We start from the raw sequence: 24,582 nt of genomic DNA, 5'->3' as shown, positions 1-24,582 counted from the left end.
CACCGCCCAACCTCTGGGTCAGAATTTTTTTTTTTTTTTTTTTTTTTAACGATCACAAAAGATCAAGGTCCAGTTTTCGAATCTCTCAGTGGTTGGCGAGAGGCAGGACTCGGCTCAGTCTCATTTTCCTCAAAGCCTCCCCACTTTTTTCCGTCTGTAGTGCTTTCTCCCCGCCTCTTCTGCTCCTTCTCGCCCCGCCCCGCTCCACTTCCCGGCCCCGCCCCTCACCTCTTTCCCGCTCCTTCACCTGCCAGCCCGGCTCCTCCCCTCTCTTCCCCAGCCCCGCCCCCTCCTCCCTGCCCCTCCCCTCCCCAGGCCGCTCTCCAGGCCGCGCAGTCTCCGCCTGGCGTTCCTCGCAGTCCCTGCAGTCAGCCTCGCGCCGCTTCCGTCGTCGGAGCTGTTACGTTTCTACTGCACGCCGGAAAGAGAACCCGCGAGTGCTTTTGCGATTATGGCGGCCGTGGATATCCGAGGTAACCGGCGCTGTTACCCTTTGTTTCCTGATTGGCTGGGAGCTGGTTTGGGGGTTTGTAGCTCGCGAGGGCAAGGTTCAGGTTCGTTTGTGGTAACTCCCAAGGCTCTGATCTGGCGAAATTCGTTCTCCCCAGCTTCTCAGCGGTCTCTTAGAAGCTTCAAAACGAAGGGGTTGGAAGCTCTGGGCTTTGCCCTCAGACCTGCAGTGTTGTTGCAGACACGCTCTCCAACAAGACTGGGGCTGTTTTGTCCAGGTGAAGGGGTGGCCTTTGGGCCGAGAGGTGGAATGACGTGAGTTGGTTCTTCTCTTGGGACTGGGCGTGGGAGCTGCCTTATTCCTGACACTGCGCCCCACGCGTCCCCGGGCATGAATCCCGAAGATTTTCTTTTTGAGTCTCTAATACCTGCCGTAGAACACACCACAATTACTGACTGCAAGGATCGGTCCTTTTTCACAACTGAACTGTAAAGGTGCTCAGGTATTTGTTGAATCAGTGAATATATACAGGGAGGCAACATCCCTTAATTGCTTTTTGATCTCCGTATAAATTAGGCTATACATTCTCCCCAGCACACGTACACACATCTTTTTCATTGAATTTGTAAAAAATAAAGAAAGAAAGAAAGAAAGAAAGAAAGAAAGAAAGAAAGAAAAAAGAAAAAGAAGCCTAGGAATTGTGCTCTGGAATTTCAAAGAGTGAAAATGTAGCTTGAAGCGTGAGAATTAAGTTCCAAACAGACCAGCTTCCCCCTTGGGAGGAGGTATCATGGAAGTTACTCTTCATGAGAACGAGAAAAATTTGAGAGTGAGAGAGTGTCCGTGAATATCTTTATTTTTTACTGTTGTGGTGGTGGTTCCCACAAAACTTCTTACACCTGTAAGAAACTCTCAATCTATATTTACTTCCGTTTGAAACTTTGTGTACTTTTCCTTTAAGGAAGTGGATTTTTGCACCTAGATGCAAGCCCTCTTACCCCTAGCCAATTAAAGAAAACGGGCTTTCCATAAAAGATGTCTAACTGTAGGGGCGCCTGGGTGGCTCAGTCGGTTAAGCATCTGACTTGGTCTCAGGTCATGATCTCACGGTCCGTGAGTTCGAGCCCCGCGTCAGGCTCTGTGCTGACAGCTCAGAGCCTGGAGCCTATTTCCGATTCTGTGTCTCCCTCTCTCTCTTAACCTCCCCTGTTCATGTTCTGTCTCTCTCTGTCTCAAAAATAAATAAACGTTAAAAAAAAAAGAATAAAAAAAAAGAGGTCTAACTGTAATATGTTCCTAATCGTTTTCACCTAGGGTTATTTTTGTTTGCATATACCTGATTTTTAAAGGGAAGTGTTTTGAGATTCCTTTTTCTATGTTAACCAAATGGGGGTCTAGCACACTTAATAGAAATGTATTCTCATTTATAGTTACTCAGAATGTCCAGTGATCTTCAGCATTTCTGTACCGTGTTTTTACGGTTTGTTTGTTTTTTTTCATTGTGAGAGTTTCAAGTGCCTAATTTTATCACTTGCTAATAGAGAGCTGTAGTTAGGCTATGTCAACATGTTCTCTTGTTGTTGAATAAAAAAGAGAAACATTTAGTCCCTCAGTGTTTTCAAATACTTACCTTTCACAATGTTTTACTTTTACTTAGATTTGTTAAGGTCATTACAAAGGCTTTAAGGTGGGAGAATGTCTGGTGTGTTAGAGGAACAGTAAGGTCAGTATGCCTGAAGCAGAGAGAGAGGAGGTGAGAAGGAGATGAGGTCAGAAAGGTAATTGGTGGCTTGATCATATAGGTAGGGATCATAGGCCGTAGTCAAGTCTTTGGCTTTTCCAGTGAGTAAAACAGACCGCCACTGGGGGGTTTTCACCAAAGGGGATGATCATAATCTGACTTTCTTTTTTTAAAGGATCACTTTGACTGTTGAGAACAGTGTAGAAAGGTCAGGGTGGAATTAGGAAGACCAGTTGGGAATTCATTCCTGTAATACAAGGAAATGTCGAGGTAGCTGGGACTAGGGTGGTAACAGTGGAGGTGGTAGGAAGTGGTTGGAGTTTGTTTGACTTAGTAGTGTATTCTCTTCATGGGGGTGTGATCACAGGTAGTCCTCAAGTGGGACAGGTAATATTTTCTCAGCCACATATCACCCTCTTAATCTCAGTTAACCATTTTGTAAGTGAACGTTCTTGGATTCTGGAGTGTATGTGAACCTGTGATGAGTAGAGTCACTTGTCCTTGGCCCTCAATCATAAATTAATTAACATTTGCTGACTATTTTAAATCTGGCCCTATGCAAGTTCTTGATGAGCAAGACATGGCCTCAGTCATCTAAAAAGTCAAATATAATGGGAACGCGTTTGTATTTCTGGGTTATGAGTATTAATAAAAGTGTAAAAATTTCTGTGAGAACATAGAGAAAGAAGCCATTATTTTTGTCTTGCGACGTAGACAAAGGCTTTGGAGAGATACTGACATTTGAAATGAGTTCAACCTAGCGTGACTGTTTAAATGATATACTAACCTCACACCTTTTTGAAAATAAAAGGAGTCTCTGTTTTTCAAAAAGGCATAAACTGGGGGGAGGGGAGGAAAGGTACAAACTAGACCAGCCTTGATTAAGCCAGAGATAAATTTGCTCATGATAATTTTAAAATAAATTGTTGGTACTGCCACCAACATCACCCTAATTAACATTTATTGGGTTATTACAATGTGCTAAGCATTTTATGTACACAATCTAGCATATGGAGACTATGTAGTATCTATATAGTACCAACCTCTTTGAGTTCTGTGTGGTAAAGTGGTTAAAATAGTGCCCGGCACAAAGTCAGTGTTCAGAAGCGGTAAACAATATTCTCTGCATTTGTATTGGTCTCCTAAGCCATAGTTGCCTGGTTTTTAGCTTTGATTAGTTTACCAAATGAGGAAAATATGACATAGGACTGCTGATCAGGATACATTTTAGTGAAGAAAATTATAGGGAAAATATACTGAACAGTCACTTGGAGCAGATGGCATTTATGACTCCTTCTGAATTCTGATTCCTTATTTAAACTTAATATATCCAAGCCAAATTCATTATCATTATTTTCCTAAATGAGTATTGGTTCCTAAGTTCTCTGACTTTATAATTGATGATTCAGGAAATTGTCTGTTTTCTCCCCTAAGAATGTCTATTTGTCCTTATTTTCCCATGCATCGCCATTGCCTTTCACCAGTCTTCATTATCTCATGCCCATATTTATTGACTCTCCATAATCGTTGATAGGTAGAATCTCTAATTACACATTTGTTTCTGCAAATTACTCTTCTACCTATGCTGAAATGATCTGTAATAATTTAACAGTTTATTGTCAGTAACCTATTATGACATCATACAGACATAGTTCCATTATGTGAGAAACCTATAATTGTCCATCTACAAATGCTTTTGTTAATAATCATTCCTAAAGAAATAAGAAAGAAATGTGTAAGAAAGTTGCTTTAAAGAAAACTACTTTAATAACTGGATTGTAGTGTTTAAAGCTGAGAATAATGATTATCCTTAGTTGCTTTTCATTAAAAAAATCTTTTGCTGAAAAAGTTATTTCCTGGCCTGATATTTGGTTATGGCATGAGGTAGTTATGATGAACCATCTTAATGGTCAGTACTGATTATTTGGTCATTGATGTACTTCATCTGTTTGCTTTTTCCTTGGTTTTGCAACACACACAGCACATTTTACCTTTATGTAATTACTTTTTCTCATTTTACTCATTTCCTTCAGAACCGCTTATTGCCTTGGATTGGGTCTTTTTTTTTCAGAGGTGCCAGAAGCAATTACTGTTTAGAGAGGTTGAAGTTTTCAGTTCTTCCTTTTTTTAACCAGTATAAATAGGCGTTTTGATGTTCAGACTTACTCTTAATGGGATTTAGTATGATCAATGATATGGAACATTATTGCAATCAATAGCCAGTAAAAGCTCAGTAGTTAAAGCTATCTAGTTCTGTTTACCATGTCTTGTTTTTCTTTTTGCATTTTGAAAAATTAAAGAGTTAATTCTATTCCAAAATATGAAATTGTATGTAATTAAGGGCATTCTACTTCTCATTAGCTTCATAACTTTTACATTCATTATCTCCTCTGTAATAATAGCTTCCTAACTTATTTCTCTGTCCCTAATTGGTGAGATCTCAAACTGGTGGCTGTGGGTGTGTTTTCTTTGGGATGCATGCTGTCTGACAATTTTTGAACAAAACTCAGGATTTCCAATTTTTTGAGACTTTTCTACATTTTATATCCTATCATTTCACATAATCAAATTATTCTCTAACCACTTACCTCTATATTGGTCTATCTTTGTATGTGCATTCTCTCTGCTTGAAATTACTTTGCCCCCCCCCGCCCGCCTTTTTTTGTCCTAGATGAACCTCTGTTTATTCTTTTTTTTTTTTTAATTTTTTTTTTAACGTTTATTTATTTTTGAGACAGAGAGAGACAGAGCATGAATGGGGGAGGGGCAGAGAGAGAGGGAGACACAGAATCGGAAGCAGGCTCCAGGCTCTGAGCCATCAGCCCAGAGCCCGACGCAGGGCTCGAACTCACAGACCGCGAGACCGTGACCTCAGCCGAAGTCGGACGCCCATCCGACTGAGCCAGCCAGGCGCCCCTGTTTATCCTTTAACATGTAGTGCTAAAACCCACCTCCTCCTCACCCAGTGAAAAATCATTACTGTACCCTCAGACAAAGTATTCTCCCTCCACCGTGCTCTGATAACACATTTATTCATATCTTTATTTTAGCGCTTATCATGTCACCTTGTTATTGCTTTCTTGCACACTTAACCTCTTCTGTGAAAATGTATAGGTTAGGATCCTTGTCATCCTTATATTCATAATGCTTCCTGCATTAGATGCATAATAAATGTTGGATTGGCTTTTTTACTTTTTTCTCATCCTTTATCATTTTGTTTCCTATAGATAATCTGCTGGGAATCTCTTGGGTTGACAGTTCCTGGATCCCCATTTTGAACAGTGGAAGTGTCCTGGATTACTTTTCAGAAAGAAGTAATCCTTTCTACGACAGGACATGTAATAATGAAGTGGTCAAAATGCAGAGGCTTACATTAGAACACTTAAAGTAAGTTACTGTAAGAAGATAGCATTGTTGCCAGTTAGAGATTTTGAAATGAATGGTTCTTTCAAGCTATGGATAGGGAGTACAGAGTAGAAGTTTGGGAAGAACTGGAGTTTTGTTTGGGTTTGTACAAATTTGACATGCAAAAGAATCATCAGTAATGACTTGTAACCTAGGAAGTCTTTTCTGTATAATTTCATATATTACTGTCTAGTAAAATACAGCTATTAGGTTTAGATGCAGATCTAATTAGTGATTTTAGCAATGCAACTGTTATCCTCAACCAGGTGACCATACTTACTGTCTCTCTTTTTTTTTTTTAATGTATATTTTTGAAAGAGAGAGAGACAGAGGGAGGGGCAGAGCGAGAGAGAGAGATACAATCTAAAGCAGACTCCAAGCCCTGAGCTGTCAGCACAGAGCCCGACGCAGGGCTCAAGCCCATGAACCGCGAAATCATGACCTGAGCTGAAGTCGGACGCTTAACCGACTAAGCCACCCAGGGGCCCCTTACCGTCTCTTTTACATCGAATGTAATGTCTTAAACTATATTCCGGTTTATAGTAGATTTTTCTTTGTATGACAAATAAAATTTTTGCCTGACAATTGCAAAGTATTTCTTCAGAGTTAGGATGCTAATAAATAATTAAGAATTATTACAAAAGTTTCTGAAACAGCTGTGTATATAGTTTTTATCATTAAACATCAGAGAGAGTTCATGAAATTAAATTTCTGTGGTATTTTAAATGACTTTTGTTATGAGGCAAATATTTACAACTATTAGAACAACTTGTTGCTTTTAAGCAATCTGGCAGGTTAAAAAAATGTGTTGAAAGGATAAGGTTTTTGATGTTTTCTAGTTGAGTAGAATATAGAGTTGAAATATATAGTCAAGACATGTATAGTCTTCATGTACTATATATTTTTAGATTTTTAAATATATTTATCTCAGGAAGCATCACGCTATTTTAGTTGCAGTTTTTTGAAATGTACACTCTTCAGTGTACTTTTATGACTGAATATGCTCAGATTTAAGTTTATTATGAATTTTTTTTTTCAACGCTTTTTATTTATTTTTGGGACAGAGAGAGACAGAGCATGAACGGGGGAGGGGCAGAGAGAGAGGGAGACACAGAATCGGAAACAGGCTCCAGGCTCCGAGCCATCAGCCCGGAGCCTGACGCGGGGCTCAAACTCACGGACCGCGAGATCGTGACCTGGCTGAAGTCGGACGCTTAACCGACTGCGCCACCCAGGCGCCCCTATTATGAATTTTTATAGAGAAACTTTGTTGTTTAAAAATCAAATCTTTATATCCCACCTATCTGGGAAAATAGCCAGTTTTATTGGACAGCCAGTTTTTAATATAAACATAGGCAGTTTTAATTCAATTTTAATGTTGCTGTATTTTTATATAATAATCTGAATGTTCTACCCAGTTGTTTGTTGGGCATTCATAGATCTCTGGGTGTCTGTGTTCTGTTTTCAGTCAAATGGTTGGAGTGGAATACATCCTTCTACATGCTCAAGAGCCCATTCTTTTTATCATTCGGAAGCAACAGCGGCAGTCCCCTACCCAAGGTAAAAATGTGTAGACTTCAGGCATAATTTTCTTCTTAAAATGCCATGGCTTACTTAACTTTCTGAGCCACATGTTCTTATCTATTTGGATTGGGGTCTGTTTGGGGTTCCCCAAGACCATTTGCATGTTCAGTGCCTTGCTAAGAGGAGTCAGCAGACTCAGCATCTAGGTATGTTAGTTGTAATCAAGATTTGTTATGGCAATGCAGTGAGGATCCACAGACAGATGAATAAGGGAAAAAGCCATATCAAGTGGGATCTGTGGGAATCCACGTGTAAGCTTCCGTTGCTTTCCCTCCTGCGAGGGGCTTCACCAAGTGCATCCTCCCTCCAGCAGCCCCCACGCACATGTGTAATATGTCTGCTCAGGGAAGGCCTTTTGATACTCAATTTCTTTTGAAGGCTAATCATGTGGATATCCTCTGCCTGCCAAAATTCCAGCTTCTCAGAAGGAAATGAGGTTTCCATTGTAACCATGTTGTTACAGACAAATTGTCTAGGCATTGTAGTATAGCAGGCATAAATTTACCACTTAGGAAATATTTCAAAAGCCAAGTTCCACTAGTCATATGCTTGGATATCAGGAGTCTTCTAGTGTGCCCAGGGACAACTCTGTAAGCACTAACAAAGCAACTTGCTATGTTGCAGCCACCTCTTCTGTGAGTATAGTTGTTGTGAACCTCTGGTGCCCTAAGTAATTTCTCATCTCAGTCCACTGAGTCTAATTCTGTTACAGATTCATAGAGGATCAACTGAAAATCCTCGTTGACCTATTCAACCAAAATTCTTACCTGGCTTCTATTACTAAACATAAACTTGCTCTAGAAATCATACTGAAGGGTGTAGAATTCAGATTTGACTTTGAATCAAAGAGCTAGTCACCTATTCCAGGCATGACCAGCTATATCTCCTCATTAGATAACCTTTTCAAGACATTTAGGAAAAACCTGCACCCTGGTATTGGTTCTTGAGCAAAGAATGACTTGCTAAAGAAGTTGTGGTTCCAGAGTCAAGAATCCAAATTTCATTTCAAAATCAATGATCTAGAGCCCCTTCCCCAAGGAAAAAAGAACCTTAGACAAAGGCAAGACCAGGAACAAGATTTCCATGATGAGAGGGTTCAAGGTATGGAAGCGACAGAGGTGGTGCCAGCTTCACTAGCAGCTGTTTTCTTCTTTAGGACCCAGGAATGGGGCACAGTGGCAAGTTAAAAAAAAAAAAAAAAAATTTTTTTTTTTAGTGTTTATTTAAAAAAATTTTTTTTGTTGTTTATTTATTTTTGAGAGATAGAACACAAGTGAGGGAGGGGCAGAGGGAGAGGGAGACACAGAGTCCGAAGCAGGCTCCAGACTCTGAGCTGTTGGCCCAGAGCCTGACGTGGGGCTCGAACTCGCAAGCAGTGAGGTCATGACCTGAACCAAAGTCAGACACTTAACCAACTAAGCCATCCAGGCGTCCCTGCAGTGGCAAGTTTAGTGCATCTGATATCTTCACCCTAGGCCCTAAATCTCTCACTCTAAGGTCTTATTCTCCATAGTGTAGTTGACTGATAGCAGCGTTCGATCACTTGGGAACTTATTAAAAATGCACTATCCCTACTGAATAAGAATCTGACTTTCACAAGATGCTCAGGTGATTCAGAGGCACGTTCAAGTTTGAGAAGCACTGCTCTAGTTTGCAAACCTTTTCTGTTACGGTCCAGAGAGTAAATATTTTAGGCTTTGAGGGCCTCGTGGAGTCTGTAACAGCTACTCAACCAGTGTCAGAGCAGCCTTAGATAATATAAATGAATGAGTATGGCTGTTTTCCAATATAAATTTATTTACAAAAATGGGAATTGCCAAACCATGCCTTAAGCTTTAATACGGAAAAATAGCAAATTTTAGTTGTTCTTTTTATGAAAACTTATTTAGCAGTTTGTATGCATAGCTGTATTCATGAATGTTTTTATTTTCACTGCTTTAGTTATCCCACTGGCTGATTACTATATCATTGCTGGAGTGATCTATCAGGCACCAGACTTGGGGTCAGTTATAAACTCTAGGGTGGTAAGTATCTTCACATTCTTGAAACACTAAACAAAACTTTTAATCAAGCTATATTTAATCAAAACTTTTAATCAATCAACTTTTAATCAAGTATCCAGGAATCCAACAGAAGCTTCTCCTTCTCTTTCTCGTGTAGGTTGGTATGAAGGGTTGACTATCAGAATATCTTGAACATTGGTTACTATGGGCCAAGTCCGTGTTAAAAGTATACATCACAGCCCAGCTCTATAGTGATTCAGGTTCTGGAAAAACCCCAGAAAATTGCTATCTTTGCATATGTAATATTTTGTGGGTGTTTACTTTGGAGATTTTAGTTGATCTAATGAGAAATTCAGAATTTGTTTTCTTTTTACAAGCTCACTGCAGTGCATGGCATTCAGTCAGCTTTTGATGAAGCTATGTCCTACTGTCGATATCATCCTTCCAAAGGTTATTGGTGGCACTTCAAAGATCATGAAGAACAAGGTGGGTAGAATACCTGGACCTCCTAAGAACTCTTTTTGGTGTTTTGAGAATGAAGCTGTTTTCTTTAGGAAAATGGCTATTGATTTCTAGGTGTGTTTTACATAGGAAGACTTCATAGGATGATGGCATTGTCGTAGCTATGATTCCTGTAACTGGATGTGGTAATAATAGCTTTCCCATAGGAACAGATGTAAATTTTAATCTGTAGGTAACTGGTAATCTTTTATAAATTGATTCAAGGTTTTAAAATATTTGGAACATATAGAGGATAATCAGTGTTTGGAATGAATCATGATGATGTATCCTGCTTACCTAACTGTTGAGTCATCTTGAAATCTGGAACCTAAATATCCCCAGTCTTCAAAGTAGGGGAGATGCTTTTATAGCCCTATTTCCAGATGGCCAGTCTGTTTAATGATCTTTGCATGTTACTACCTACCCAGGTCCCCTAGTTTCCATAGCTGCTAATCTGCTACTTGTTCTGCACCGTATTTTACAATAAAAGTACTCCTGGAAATGTGTCTATGACAATATACCTATACTCGAAATTTCCTTCTCTGAGAAATAGCAACTCAAAATAAGTTATTGAGGGAAAAGTAGCTTTTAAATAGAATTCAGCCTTTAAATGGAGCAAATGGTCTTTCAGATACAGTTGTATTTATTCTTTTTTTTTTCTTCAATATATGAAATTTATTGTCAAATTGGTTTCCATCAGTTGTATTTATTCTTAATAGTAGGTGCAGGTGGCAACATTTGACATAGGAAAGTTTCTCCCCAGAGCTGTTTGCCCCTGTTATAATGGAATGTTTGCAATAAAACTTATCTGGAACTCTTCATTGAGAGACAGTGCCTCAATACACTTAACCTTCTGAGGAAGTTCCACACACGTTTGATTTCAGAAATTCTCTTGCAGGTTCTTTTCTTTCTTTCTTCATGATCTGCTGTCGTTTGGTTTGTCCTGTCCTCTGCCCTTCCCAGTGAATTACAGTCTTTATAATTGAGTATGGTAACTTGAGTTTGTGAATGTTGCATTTCCATTTGTAGCTATTAGGTATAGTGGGAAGACCATTTTAATATACTTAAAATATACACAAGATAATTTAAAATTAATACTCTGGATTGTGATTTAGGTAATTATGGAAAACTTTAGCCTTAAAATTCTCTTTCTTTTTTTTAACGTTAATTTTGAGAGAGAGAAACAGAGTGTAAGCAGGGTAGGGACAGACAGAGGGAGACACAGAATCCAAAGCAGGCTCCAGGCTCTGAGCTGTCAGCACAGAGCCCAACGTGGGGCTTGAACTCACGAACTGTGAGATCATGACCTGAGCCAAAGTCAGACACTTAACCGACTGAGCCACCCAAGCGCCCCAGCCTTAAAATTCTTAATATCTATGTATGCTTACATACCAAAACTGAAGTATCTTTATTTTTTTTTTTAATTTTTTTTTAATGTTTTTATTTATTTTTGAGACAGAGAGAGACAGAGCATGAACGGGGGAGGGTCAGAGAGAGGGAGACACAGAAGTGGAAACAGGCTCCAGGCTCTGAGCTGTCAGCACAGAGCCCGACGCGGGGCTCGAACTCACGGACCGCGAGATCATGACCTGAGCCGAAGTCGGCTGCTTAACCGACAGAGCCACCCAGGTGCCCCTGAAGTATCTTTAAAAGAATCAGCTTTTCATTTTTTTATTTTTATTTTTTTTAAGATTTTTTTGAAGTTTGTTTAATTATTTTGAGAGAGAGAGCAGGGGAGGGGCAGAGAGAGAAGGAGAGAGAGAATCCCAAGCAGGCTCTGTGCTCTTAGCACAGAGCCCAACGTGGGGCTCGAATTCACAAACCATGATATCACGACCTGAGCCGAAAATGAGTCAGATGCTTAACCCACTGACCCACCTAGGTGCCGGAGGAGTCAGCATTTTAAATGTTAAAATGTTAACTTCATTTAAGAGGGAGAGTTAGAACACTTGTTTGTATATGTTGTGTTTAATTTATTTGGGGGGATGGTCTTTGGAATAGCAGTCATTAAAAATAATGATAATTTGAGTATATTCATGGTGGACAAAGGTATGTAAAATATAAGACACCAAACTAATTAGGCAGTGTTTTGATTTGGATTTCATATTTTAATAGATAAAGTCAAACCTAAAGCCAAAAGGAAAGAGGAACCAAGCTCTATTTTTCAGAGACAACGTGTGGATGCTTTGCTCCTGGACCTTAGGCAGAAATTTCCACCCAAATTTGTGCAGGTAATGAGAATGCATGTGGTTAATGTTGATTTGACACTTTTTCCTGGAATATTTATTTTTAATCGAGAACTGTTTCAGATGTGACCTAAAAAGACTGACTTTCCTCATTAATTAAAAAATGGTCTCTTGGCGAAAAATCATATCTGAATCAAAGGAAAGGTTTTCAAAGACTTAATGGAAGAAGTAGGTAAAGGGATTGTAATTAACACTGTTCTGTGCCTTTAAGTTTATTTTCTCTTTGAATCCTCACAAACTAAGGACTGCGTATGCACAACGTTCTCCTTCAAAGGTTGCTGAAAGTGTCATAGATGGTAACTAAACTAGAATCTGAAACATGTTGTTTTTACTCTGTCTGCTGCCTTTCAGCCTGATGTGGTAGCTATCTAAGTCCTTAAATGATAGATTAGTTAAAACTTTTGTGATAAAAAGAACATTTGAGGTGGAGTGTTTGGCATAATAAATGGAGGAAGCAGGAGTAGTAATAAATAGAGTTACATCATAATGGTGATTTAGTTATGTGAATTCCATTGTTATTTTGGGTGGTTTTGACAGCAATAGCAAAGTGAGCTTTTGAAGTGAGGTAGGTATGTGAACATGTTATTCTCCTGGTTAGTCTTAGTTCATACAGGTGTTTACCAGGGCTGTGTGTACACAAGGTTGGGGGACTAAGATTTTCAGGTGCATTTTAGATTAAATGAGATTTTTCACACTTTGAGATAACTTTAAAACAGTCCTCCTGTTTCCCTTTCTCTGACCCTCCTTGTGTGAGAGGAGTGCACTGTTGGAATGGTAATGTGATGAAGGGAGCAGAAGACAGAGTGGAAAGCAGCGCAGGAAATCTTGTGAATTGTATTTGGAGATAAATTGTGTCTTTCGAATAAATAAACAAATGTAGTGTCTGTAGGACTCTGAGTACCCATGACAGTGTAGATGAGGTGTCGTTGACCATTTATTCAGTGAGTACATAGTATTTATGAGGGAGGCTGGGTGGGGGAAGAACACCTAGACATGCACAGAACAGCAGCCGTTAGGCACATGTGACTACCAAGCATGTGAAACATGGATCGTCTAAGGTGCGCTGTGATGGAAGTGTACAATACATACTGGGCTCAAAGACTTAGGGAGAAAAAGTAAAAATATCTTAATAATTTTAAAATATTGATTATATGTTGAAAAAATGCTATTTTAGATATATTTGGTTAAAAAATAAAATTTATCGGTTTCTGTTTGAAAATGTAACTACCAACTTACATTTGTGGTTCACATATTTCTTTTCGATAATGCTGATCTAGAAAATGGGGATAGAACACACAAAACCAGAAACATGAAAGAGTATTAATGGACACATTAATGGCTATATTAATTCATGGACAGATTTCTCAGAAACCAGAAATCCTTAGTTAGTTCTTCTTTTTCTAGTTCCTTGAGCTGTAAACTTAAGATTGCTTATTTGAGAGCTTTCTTTCCTTTTTTTAAAAATTTTAAAATCTTTAAAATTTTTCTTTAAAAAAATTTTTTTAAGTTTATTTTTATTTTGAGACAGAGTGTGCAAGAGCTGGGGAGCAAGAGGGGCAGAGAGAGAGAGGGAGAGAGAATCCCAAGCAGCCTCTGTGTTATCGGCACAGAGCCCAATGTGGGGCTTGAACTTGTGAACTGTGAGATTGTGACCTGAGCTGAAATCAAGAGTCAGTCAGATGCTTAACCGACTGAGCCACCCAGGCGCCCCTCTTCTTTTTAATGTAGGCATTTATTACTATAAATGTTACTGTTAGTACTGCTTTTGCTGCATCCCATAAGTTTTGGTATGTTGTGTTTTCATTTTTATTTCTTTCCAGATTTGAATTCCTTTTTGATTTCTTCTGTGACGCCTAAGTTGTTCAGGAGCATGTTGTTTAATTTTCACATACAAGTTAGCAAATGCAAAGAAATTGAAAAGGAAAATGAAACTAAGAGTTGTTTTGAAAAGACAAAACTGACAGACTTTTAACTAGAGTAATAAGAGGAGACTCAAAATTAGAAATGAAAGAGGAGAGGGGCGCCTGGGTGGCTCAGTCGGTTAAGTGTCCGACTTCGACTCAGGTCATGATCTCACAGCTCGTGAGTTCAAGCCCCGCGTCGGGCTCTGTGCTGACAGCTCGGAGCCTGGAGCCTGTTTCAGATTCTGTGTCTCCCTCTCTCTGACCCTCCCCCGTTCATGCTCTGTCTCTCTCTGTCTCAAAAATAAATAAACATTAAAAAAAAAAAAAAGCAATGAAAGAGGAGATAGAAACAAAAGGATCGTAAGAGACTGTGTAAACAATTACATGCCAACAAATTGGAAAACCTAAAAAAAAAAAAAAAAAGAAAAGAAAAAATTGGAAAACCTGTAAGAAATTCCTAGAAACGTACAACCTCCCAAGACTAAGTCATGAAGAAACATAAAATCTCAACAAACCAAAAGTAAGTAAGGAGATTATAAATTAGTTCTCACAAACCTTTCCACAAAGAAAAGCCTGGGACCAGATGACTTCACTGGTGAATTCTAGCAAACATTTAAAGGCAGTTAATACCAGTCCTCAGACTCTTTCAAAACTTGCAAGAGGAAGGGAACATTTTCAAATTCATTTTATGAGAACAGCATTAATCTGATACCAAAGGCAGACAAAGACACTACAAGAAAAGAAAACTACAGTTCAATATCCATGATGAACACAGATGCAAAAATCCTCATTGAAATACTAGCAAACTGAATTTAACAGCACCTTAAGAGAATCCTACACCATGATCAAGTGGGACTTATTATCCCTGAGATGTAAGGATGGTTCAACATACTGAAATGAATCTTGTGATATACTGCATTATCAGAACAAAGGTTAAAAATCATGTGATCATCTCAACAGATGCAGAAAAGGCATGTGACAAAATTCAGCACCCTTTTATGATAAAAAAAAAAATTCAAGAAAATGGATATAAAAGGAATGTACCTCAACGTAATAAAGGCCATATGTGATAAACCCACAGGCCACATACTCAATGGTGAAAAAGTTTTTCCTTTAAGATCAGAAACAAGACAAGGATACCCACTCTCCACAGTACTGGAAGTTCTAGCCAGGGAAATTAAGCAAGAAAAAGAAATAAAAGGCATTTAAGTAGGAAAAGAAGTAAAATTGTCTTTATACATGGTCCCTGACAGACCTTATATATAACAATTCTAAAGATTCCCTTAAAAAGCGGTTAGAACTAATCAACGAATTCAGTGAAGTTGCAAGATGCAAAATGAACACTTGGTTGAATTTCTGTACACTAACAACAAACTATCTGAGGAGGATTAAGAAAACAATCCCATTTATAATAACATTAAAAAATACATGGTAATAAACTTTTTGTTTTCAGTTTTATTGAGATGTAACTAGTGTTTACCATTGTGTAAGTTTAAGGTATACAGTGTGTTGATTTGGTACACTTCTGTATTGCAAAGTGACTTACTATAACATTAGCTAACACTTCCATCATGTCACATAACTACCTTTTCTTTTTTTGTGGTGACATCATTCAGGATTCACTCTTACCAACTTTTAAATGTATAATACAGTATTAACTATAACCACCATGCTGTACATCGGATCCCTAGAACTTAAGTTATCAGTGGAGATTTGTACCCATTGACCAACATACTCCTCTTCTCCTGCCAACCCTCTCTCAAGCCACTGATAGCCATCCTTTACTCTGTATGAATTTGACCTTTTTATTTTTTTATTTATTAAAAAAATTTTTTTTAATCTTTATTTATTTTTGAGAGAGAGAGAGAGAGTGCAAGTGGGGGAGAAACAGAGAGATGGGGAGACAGTATCTGAAGCAGGCTTCAGGCTCTGAGCCGTCAGCACAGAGCCCAATGCGGGGCTCAAATTCATGAACTGGGAGTTCATGGCCTGAGCTAAAGTCAGATGCTTAACCGACTGAGCCACCCAGGCACCCCTGAATTTGGCCTTTTTAGATTTCATTTATATGTGAAAGTATTTCACATTCTTTTTCTGGTTTATTTCCCTTAGCATAATGCCTTCAAGGTTCATCTTTTTTTTCTGCAAATGGCAGCATTTCCTGCTTTCTGGTGGCTGGAAAAGACTCAATTTCATACCACATTTTCTTTATTCATCTTTTGATTATAGGTTGTTTCTATATCTTGGCTATTGTGAGTAATGCTGCAGTGAACATGGGAATGCAGATGTCTCTTCAGTATCCTGTTTTCATTTTCTTTGGATATATCCTCCTAAGTGGGCTTGCTGGATCATTTGGTATTTCTATTTTTAATTTTTTAAGGGACCCTCTGTACTGTTTTCCTTCCATACTGCTTGTACCAGTTTACATTCCTGCCAACAGGGTACAAGTGTTCCCTCTTCTCCACATCTTCACCAGCACTTGTAATCTGTTGTCTTTTTGATGATAGTCATTCTAATAGGTGTAAAGGGATATCTCATTGTGGTTTTGATTTGTATTTCTCTGATGATTAGAATGTTGAGTACCTTTTAATGTACTTGTTAGCCAGTTGTATGGCTTCTTTGGAAAAATATTTATTCAGTTCCTCTGCCCATTTTTTAATTGGGTGGTTTGGTGTTTTTGTTTCGTTGCTTTGCTTTTGAGTTGTATGAGTTCTTCATATATTTTGGATCATAACCCCTTACCAGATATGTGATTTGCAAATATTTTCTCCCGTTCTGTAGGTTGCCTTTTCATTTTGTCGATGGTTTCCTTTGCTGTGCAGCTTTTTCATTTGATGGAGTCCCACTTGTTTATTTTTGCTTTTGATGTGTTTGCTTTTGGTGTCAAAACCAAAAAGTTATCTCCAAGACAGATGTCATGGAGCTTATGGCCTATGTTTTCTTCTAGATATTTATGGTTTCAGGTCTCATGATTTCAGTCCATTTTGAGCTAATCTTTATGTATGGTATAAGACAGTGGTCTACTTTTGGGGTACCTGGGTGGCTCAGTCGGTTAAGCTTCTGACTTCGGCTCAGGTCATGATCTCGTGGTCCGTGAGTTTGAGCCCCGCATCAGGCTCTGTGCTGACAGCTCAGAGCCTGGAGCCTGTTTAAGATTCTGTGTCTCCCTCTCTCTCTGACCCTCCCCCGTTCATGCTCTGTCTCTCTCTGTCTCAAAAATAAATAAACATTAAAAAAAATTTACAAAAAAGATAGTGGTCTACTTTTATTCTTTTGCATGTGACTGTCCAGTTTTCCTAACACTGTTTATTGAAGAGACTGTCCTTTCCCCATTGTGTATTCCTGGTCATTTGTTGTTAATTAATTGACCATATATTTGTGGGTTTATCTCTGGACTCTCTGTTATGTTCCATTGATGTATGTGTCTTTTTATGCCAATATCACACTGCTTTGATTAACCACAGCTTTGTAGCATAGTTTGAGCTGGAAGCATTCCCATGTTTATCGCAGCATTGTGCACAGTTGCCAAGGTAGGGAAATAACCCACATGGCCAACAACAGATAAATGGATAAAGAAACTGTGGTATATACGTATAGCAGAATATTATTCAGCCTTTAAAAAGAAGGAAATTGTACCATTTGCATTGTCATGGGTGGACCTGTTAGACACTATGCTAAATAAAATAAATCAGTTGCAGAAGGATGAGTACTATATGATTCCCTTATATGAGGTGTCTAAAGTAGTCAAACTTACAGATGCAGAAAATGTGGTTGCCATAGGACAGAGGAAGGGGGGAAATAGGGAGTTGTTAAATGAATATAAAGTTACGGTTATACAAGATGAATAAGTTCTGGAGATCTGCTGTACCACATAGTGCCTATAGGTAACCATATGGTGTTGCACACTTAAAAACTTGGTAAGAAGGTAGATGTCTTGTCGAGTGTTCTTAGCACATGAATAAAACCCAAAAACAAAGAAATATAAGGAATCTTTTGGGAAGTGATGGATGTGTTTACCTTGATTGTGGTGGTGGTATCCCAGGTGTATGTGTATGTCCAAACTCATCAAATTGTACACATTAAATATTACCCTATGTGATTGTGGTGGGGAAGAGTAATGGAATACAAGACGTAAAAGATGGTTAGCGTTAGATTGAGGATTTTGTATGCTGGACAAAGGAATTTATGGTTCATTTTATAGTCCAGTATTTATTTGCTATTTTAAACATTAAGTTATTTGAATTATTTGAACTGTCATCACTACAAACCAAAGCAGTGTCAATTTTTATATATTCTTTTTAAAATAATGCTCTCTTGAAGTTTAGACATATCTTTTTTCCTTTTAATGTTTGTTTATTTTTGAGAGAGAGACAGAGCACGAGCAGGGGAGGGGCAGAGAGAGAGGGAGACACAGAATCTGAAGCAGGCTCCAGGCTCTGAGCTGTCAGCACACAGCCCGACATGGGGCTCAAACCCCTGAACCGTGAGATCATGACCTAAGCTGAAGTCGGATGCTCAATCGGCTGAGCCACCGAGGTGCCCTGAGAAATATCTTTTTTTAAAAAAAAAAGATTTAAAAAAGTATTTATGTATTTATTTTGAGAAAGAGACTGCATGAGCAGGGGAGAGGCAGAGAGAGAGGGAGAGAGAGAATCACAAGTAGGCTCCATGCTCAGCCCAGAGCCCCACCTGGGACTTGATCCCATGACCATGAGATCATGACAAGAGTCAGGTGCTTAACCAACTGAGCCACCCAGGTGCCCTAGAAATATTTTGTACCTCATCTTCTAGATGCTTACCACTGACTAGCTGAGAACTATGAATGGTAGCAGTCGGGACCCATTAAATGTTACAAAACAAGTTGCAAGGAAGTAATGCAGTATAGTTTTATGAAGGTGACCATTAACAATGTAGAGGGTGCTTAGGAAAAGGTGATGTTTGGAATCAGAGAAGTTAGGTTGTGGAGAGCTTGAACTAATTCTGTGGCTGTAGAGAGAAGATAGATTCAAGAGATATTTGAATTTAGGATTGCCCAAATTTGGTGGTTGGATTTGGAGAGGTTGGCATTAAGGATAATTCTGAGGCTTCAGGCTTAGATTTAGACTTGGTTTTGATTGTTAATCAAAATTCAGAATATAGGAAAAGAAACAGATTTGTGGTTTAAATATTAGGGGTTTAAATTTTAGTTGTTAAGCATTCTATTTTCGTTGACCAACCACCAGAATATTCAGTAGCTTACTACTGTGTTTGGGTTCTGAGGTATTCTAGCTGAATGACCTCTTTTTTTTTTTTTTTTCTAGCTAGGTGTCCTGTTAAGTCCCATGTGCTGTCCTATCCTGATGAGCTAGGCTGGACAATGCAGAAAACTCAAAGACTTTTGAATCTTAAAACAAACAAACAAAAAAAACCTTTGCTTTATAGAAAGTTATAGAAATTTAAAATAATATATAAAAGTAAAGAGAATAATTACAAACAAAATCCCTATGTACCCGTTATCTGGCTTTAACAGTTATCAAACATAGCCAGGCTTGTTTTATGTCTTCTTTCTCTATTTCCTCCCAATTATTTTGAAGCAGGTTGTAGACTTCATATCATTTCAGTGAGTTTTTTACATTTTTCTTTTAAAGGTTTAGCTACAGTCATACTTCAGTTGTCATTTTCTAGAACCCCACCTTTCCTGGGGCGTGTGGGTGGTTTAGTCGGTTAAGTGTCTGACTTTGGCTCAGGTCATGTTCTCGTGGTTCATGAGTTCGAGCCCTACATTGGGTTCTGTGCTGACAGCTCAGAACCTGGAGCCTGGTTCAGATTCTGTGTCTCCCTTTCTCTCTGCTCCTCTCCCATTTGCACGCTCTCTCTCTCTCTCTCTCTCTCAAAAATAAATATTAAAAAAATTTTTTTAGAACCCCACCTTTCATTTAACCATCCAAGGGCCAAAGCCAACTCCCAAAGAGAGAGTATGTCCAACTCTTTGTAACAGAACTAGGAGAAAGATGGCCTTTTCTAGAATTGTTCCTCCCTTTGCTCCTTCTACCCAAAACATTTCTCCTTACATCGAGAGAAAAAATAGATACTTGGTTTACTTGAAATTTCCTACGAGCTCCCTATTTACCCATTGTGTCTCCCAGAACTATTTGTAGTTCAGAACTTACTCCTACTTATCCATTATTTGACAGTTGAGCTGCTGGGTTGCCCCTATGAAAGTGCTCAGGAGAATATTAGAAAAGTCCTGCCTACTTTGCTGGAACTCCTTTTTCCATATTTTAATTTGTGTTACTACTGAGAGTTACACTGATACTGTTGTGATAGGAGTTCAGGGCCTTTTATGATGAATGTCTTTTCAATGCTGTTTTCAGAAGATGCTAGAACACCATAGTATATTACTTCAACTAGATTTATCACAAGGTTACTTGGTCAGATTTTGTCAGAAAGGTGCCCCCATTCTATTTTCCTATCTGAAACCACATCCTACTAGTTTGTTTGACAGTATTCACTAGAAAAGCTGAGAGAGAGTGCATTGGATGTTATTCCAGTGTCCAGATCTAGTCCAGTGTCCAGTATAGTTCAAATGGTTCAATGCTAGGAGTATAAGAAAACCCCTCTCAATTTCTCATTTCCTCAATGTTGTGCCATATATTTCCTCTCTTGTTTTAAAGTAAGAAAAACTATTTGTTCCCTCAGATTACTTTAGACATGTTTAACTCCTAATGTGTTCATAAGATATGCGATAATGTGGGTGTGTTGAGGGTTCCCATAACGCCCTCATGTTTGGAGATTTGCTTGAAGGACTCATAAGATTTATTACAGTGACATAGTAAGGATATACAGCCAGATGAAAAAGACAAGTAGCGTCTGGAGGAGCCCATGTGCAGGCTTCCTTATATCCTCTCCTTCTCATTAGGAGTTACACAAAATGTGTTCTTTCAACAATGAAAATGAGGCAACGTGTGTGGTATTTCTACCCAAAGAGGTCCATTAGAGACTTGGTTCCAGTGTTTTTTGGGTGGGGTGGGGGTGGGGGATCATCCTATAGGTGCTCTCTAGCTCATAACCAAAATTCACATGCCTGGAAGAAAAGCAAATGTTCAGCATGAACAACATTGTACAGTCTAGGCACAGTGAGCCACCACTATCAGAATGGTGAGAACTTTCCAAAATTCAAATTCCTAGTCATCAACAAAGGCCACCCTTGCCTTTCAAACATAGAAGCCTCAAGCCTTCTATGTTAATCTTTTCTGCACAATGGATAATAGTATGGAGCTCCGTTTTGGTCTTATTAAGTGTAATGTTCCCAGAACTTGCAGTTGGGATGGGCTAGTAGGCAGTTGGCAGCATGAATCTGGAACATATGATATCAGGAAATTTGGTCATCTTTAGTCCTAGGAATAGATAAGAAAGCTTAGGGAGGGCATGGAAATTCAGAAAATGCCTGGAGACGTTAACTTTAAAAACGAAGAGAACATTTTCTTTGGAGATGACAGAGAAGTCTGTAGAGCAACGTGTGTGTATAGGTAAGGGTATAAGTTTGAAGGTAGTTAGATGGGAGGGAACTTGTGTTGTTGACATCTGTTTTTTAAAACGTAGACTACAGGGGCACCTGGGTGGCTTAGTCGGTTAAGTGTCCGACTTCGGCTCAAGTCATGATCTTGCAGTCCGTGAATTTGAGCCCCATGTCGGGCTCTGTGCTGACAGCTCAGAGCCTGGAGCCTGTTTCAGATTCTGTGTCTCCCTCTTTTTCTCTCCTCCCCCGCTCATGCTCTGTCTCTCTCTTCTCAAAAATAAATAAACGTTAAAAAAAAGATTAAAAACATAGACTACAGAGCCATTGGCTTCAGGTGAAGGGTAGGTTGTGAGCCTTGAGGAGGAAGGAGGAGAAAAGTTTTAAAGCATTTAACTTGGGAAATAGGAAAAGGGAGACGACAGCATAATCAGATAAAAGAACTGCTGTGCACAATGGAGGATCTCACTTTGTTCCTGACTCATGATGCCCCATCCTTTCTTTCCTATAGTTTGGTTTTTAATAGTACTCTAATCAGAAGCCTTTACGTTCATAGGAAAATACCTTTTTCCTCTTTGCTTCCTGTACCTGCCAACTTTAAAAGTTGGAGGGTTGATCCATATTTCATTTGCTTTCTTTGAGCTCATATCCCCTAAACAAATAAGCCTCTGGAGTCTTAAAAGTCTCCATTATTCTCTCCCATTGGATTCTACTTAGCTACTTTTTTTCTTAATTTTTTTTTAAAGTTTATTTACTTATTTTTGAGAGGGAGAGAGGAAATCCCAGGCAGGCTTTGCACTGTCGGCATGGAGCCCAATGTGAGGCTTGAACTCATGAACTGTGAGATCATGACCTGGGCCAAAACCAGGCGTCAGACGCTTAACCGACTGAGCCACCCAGAGGCCTCTCTACTTAGCTACTTTTTGAAAGCATTATAGCCTGGGTACAGAGGTAGAGGGCTTTATAGATAACTGTTCAAGGGAAACGTATTTATGTTTGACTCTTTTGTTCTAGTTCTGTCTTTTCTGGAACATGAGAATAAGTAGAAAGTGATAAATTTACTTTTTATGGTACATGAATAGTAGTTTCTCTTTATGGAGTCAATTTTAATATAATTTGAATGAAGGTATAATTTTAGTAAGAATTACGACGTCAAGAAGAAGAAAATTTTGCTAACCTGCCCTGTTTTCTCCCCTCCCCCCCCCCCTTTTTAAATTATAGCAAAAGTCTGGAGAAAAGCCTGTCCCAGGTATGTTCCTGATGTTCTTATTAAACTTGAAATAAAACTCAGTTAACAACTATAGTATGTAAGATGAGCTGTGGTCCTTTTGTCCTTCTAGACTCTCTCATGGTAATTCATTACTTCTAATTTTTGAGATCTGCTGAATTGCCAAAAGATGGTGATTTGTGGTAGTCATATTAGTATTTGAAAGATTAATTGGAGTGGAAAGAGTAAGTATTGAGGGTGTGTGGAGAAGATGAGGTGATTTGAAGTTGTTTTTAGTTCATATCTCAGTGTGAAAAAAAGCTGTTCTGTTTCATCATTGAAAACAGATATTGAACTATGTGTTCAGCCTGGGATAGACTATATATCTTGTTTATGCATAATGTCCTGTGTTTTTGTCTACTATCACAGATTTGCTTGGGTTATCAGGTTTTTAGGTTTGTAAATGGGTTCTACGTCTGCCTGATGAAACTGCTAAATTTAGCATTTGAGATAAGCAGCAGTTCTAACTGAACTTGAGCCTGAACCATTCACATGACCTTTGTCTAAATTGATCTCATCCCTCCACCTTCCTCTCCCTCCAAAAAATGTCTGCTTTTGATGTCTAGTGGATCAGACAAAGAAAGAGGCAGAACCTATACCAGAAACTGTAAAATCTGAGGAAAAGGAGACCACGAAGAACGTCCAACAGATAGTGAGCACTAAAGGCCCCCCGGAAAAACGAATGAGGCTTCAGTGAGTACTGGTCAGAGAGAAGCTTGCAAGACTCCTCTTGTCCATTATTGATACCTCATTACCGTGACAGGCTCTTGAACTTTAAAATTCTTTGTCACGACCCTTCCATTTGTACAGAATGTGCTTGTTCTTTAAGAAGGATGTAAGGATCCTCATGCTTTTGATAAATATTTTTTATGTATCTTTTGTAACCTTTCCCCTACTAGACTTGAGCAGCTTCCTTACTCAAATGTATACTGCTATATATACATCTGAAAACAAAATAAAAGTATTTGTATAAATCACTTTATCATGACTTTTTTCCCTTATTTCTCTCGCTGAAATATTTCCACATGCACTTTGTAAACACGAAGGATTAATGTGAAAGGAGTAACTAAGCTTATTTTCTTATATTAGTTGTGCATTTCTCAGTATTAAAACAATAAGTTGCAATTTGAAAGATAAAGAAAAGGTAAAAACCTCCCCCTATAAATACGATAACAGTGAAGTTTCTTTGTGCATAGTTATTTTCATTTTTTATTTTTTCTGTAATTTATTCATTTTTTTATAATTTACATCCAAGTTAGCACATGGTGCAACAATGATTTCAGTAGTAGATTCCTTAAGCCCCTTACCCATTTAGCCCATCCCCCCCACAACCCCTTCAACAACCCTCTGTTTGTTCTCTGTATTTGAGAGTCTCCCTGTTATTGTATTATTTTTGCTTCCCTTCCCTCAGGTTCATCTGTTTTGTATCTTTTTTTTTTTTTTAATTTTTTTTTTCAACGTTTATTTATTTTGGGGACAGAGAGAGACAGAGCATGAACGGGGGAGGGGCAGAGAGAGAGGGAGACACAGAATCGGAAACAGGCTCCAGGCTCCGAGCCATCAGCCCAGAGCCTGACGCGGGGCTCGAACTCACGGACCGCGAGATCGTGACCTGGCTGAAGTCGGATGCTTAACCGACTGCGCCACCCAGGCGCCCCTCATCTGTTTTGTATCTTAAAGTCCTCATATGAGTGAATATGATATTTGTCTTTCTCTTGACTAATTTCACTTAGCATAATATCCTCTAGTTCCATCCACATAGTTGCAAATGGCAAGATTTCATTCTTTTTTGCCAAGTAATACTCCCTTGTGTGTGTGTGTGTGTGTGTGTGTGTGTGTGTGTGTGTGTATCTTTATCCATTCATCCATTGATGGACATTTGGGCTCTTTCCATACTTTGGCTGTTGTTGGTAATGCTGCTATAAACATTGGGGTGCATGTGTCCCTTCAAAACAACACACCTGTATCCTTGGGTAAATACCTAGTAG

At 38.8% G+C, this 24,582-nt stretch overlaps 1 protein-coding gene across 1 annotated transcript; it reads left to right on the top strand.

Annotated features, from left to right (window-relative positions):
• Nucleotides 1–374: 374 nt before the first annotated feature.
• MED6 (mediator complex subunit 6) lies at nucleotides 375–23,574 on the top strand. The gene is made up of 8 exons (XM_030319443.1): nucleotides 375–473; nucleotides 5,420–5,579; nucleotides 7,066–7,157; nucleotides 9,123–9,205; nucleotides 9,562–9,670; nucleotides 11,801–11,916; nucleotides 22,549–22,576; nucleotides 23,161–23,574. The coding sequence occupies exons 1-8, from the start codon at nucleotides 452–454 to the stop codon at nucleotides 23,289–23,291; spliced, it is 741 nt and encodes a 246-aa protein (XP_030175303.1). The 5' UTR covers nucleotides 375–451; the 3' UTR covers nucleotides 23,292–23,574.
• The last annotated feature ends 1,008 nt before the right edge of the window (nucleotides 23,575–24,582 follow it).

The sequence above is a fragment of the Lynx canadensis genome, chromosome B3 (genome assembly GCF_007474595.2).
Source record: "Lynx canadensis isolate LIC74 chromosome B3, mLynCan4.pri.v2, whole genome shotgun sequence".
Taxonomy (NCBI): domain Eukaryota; kingdom Metazoa; phylum Chordata; class Mammalia; order Carnivora; family Felidae; genus Lynx; species Lynx canadensis.
This window is presented reverse-complemented; position numbering and strand designations above follow the sequence as displayed.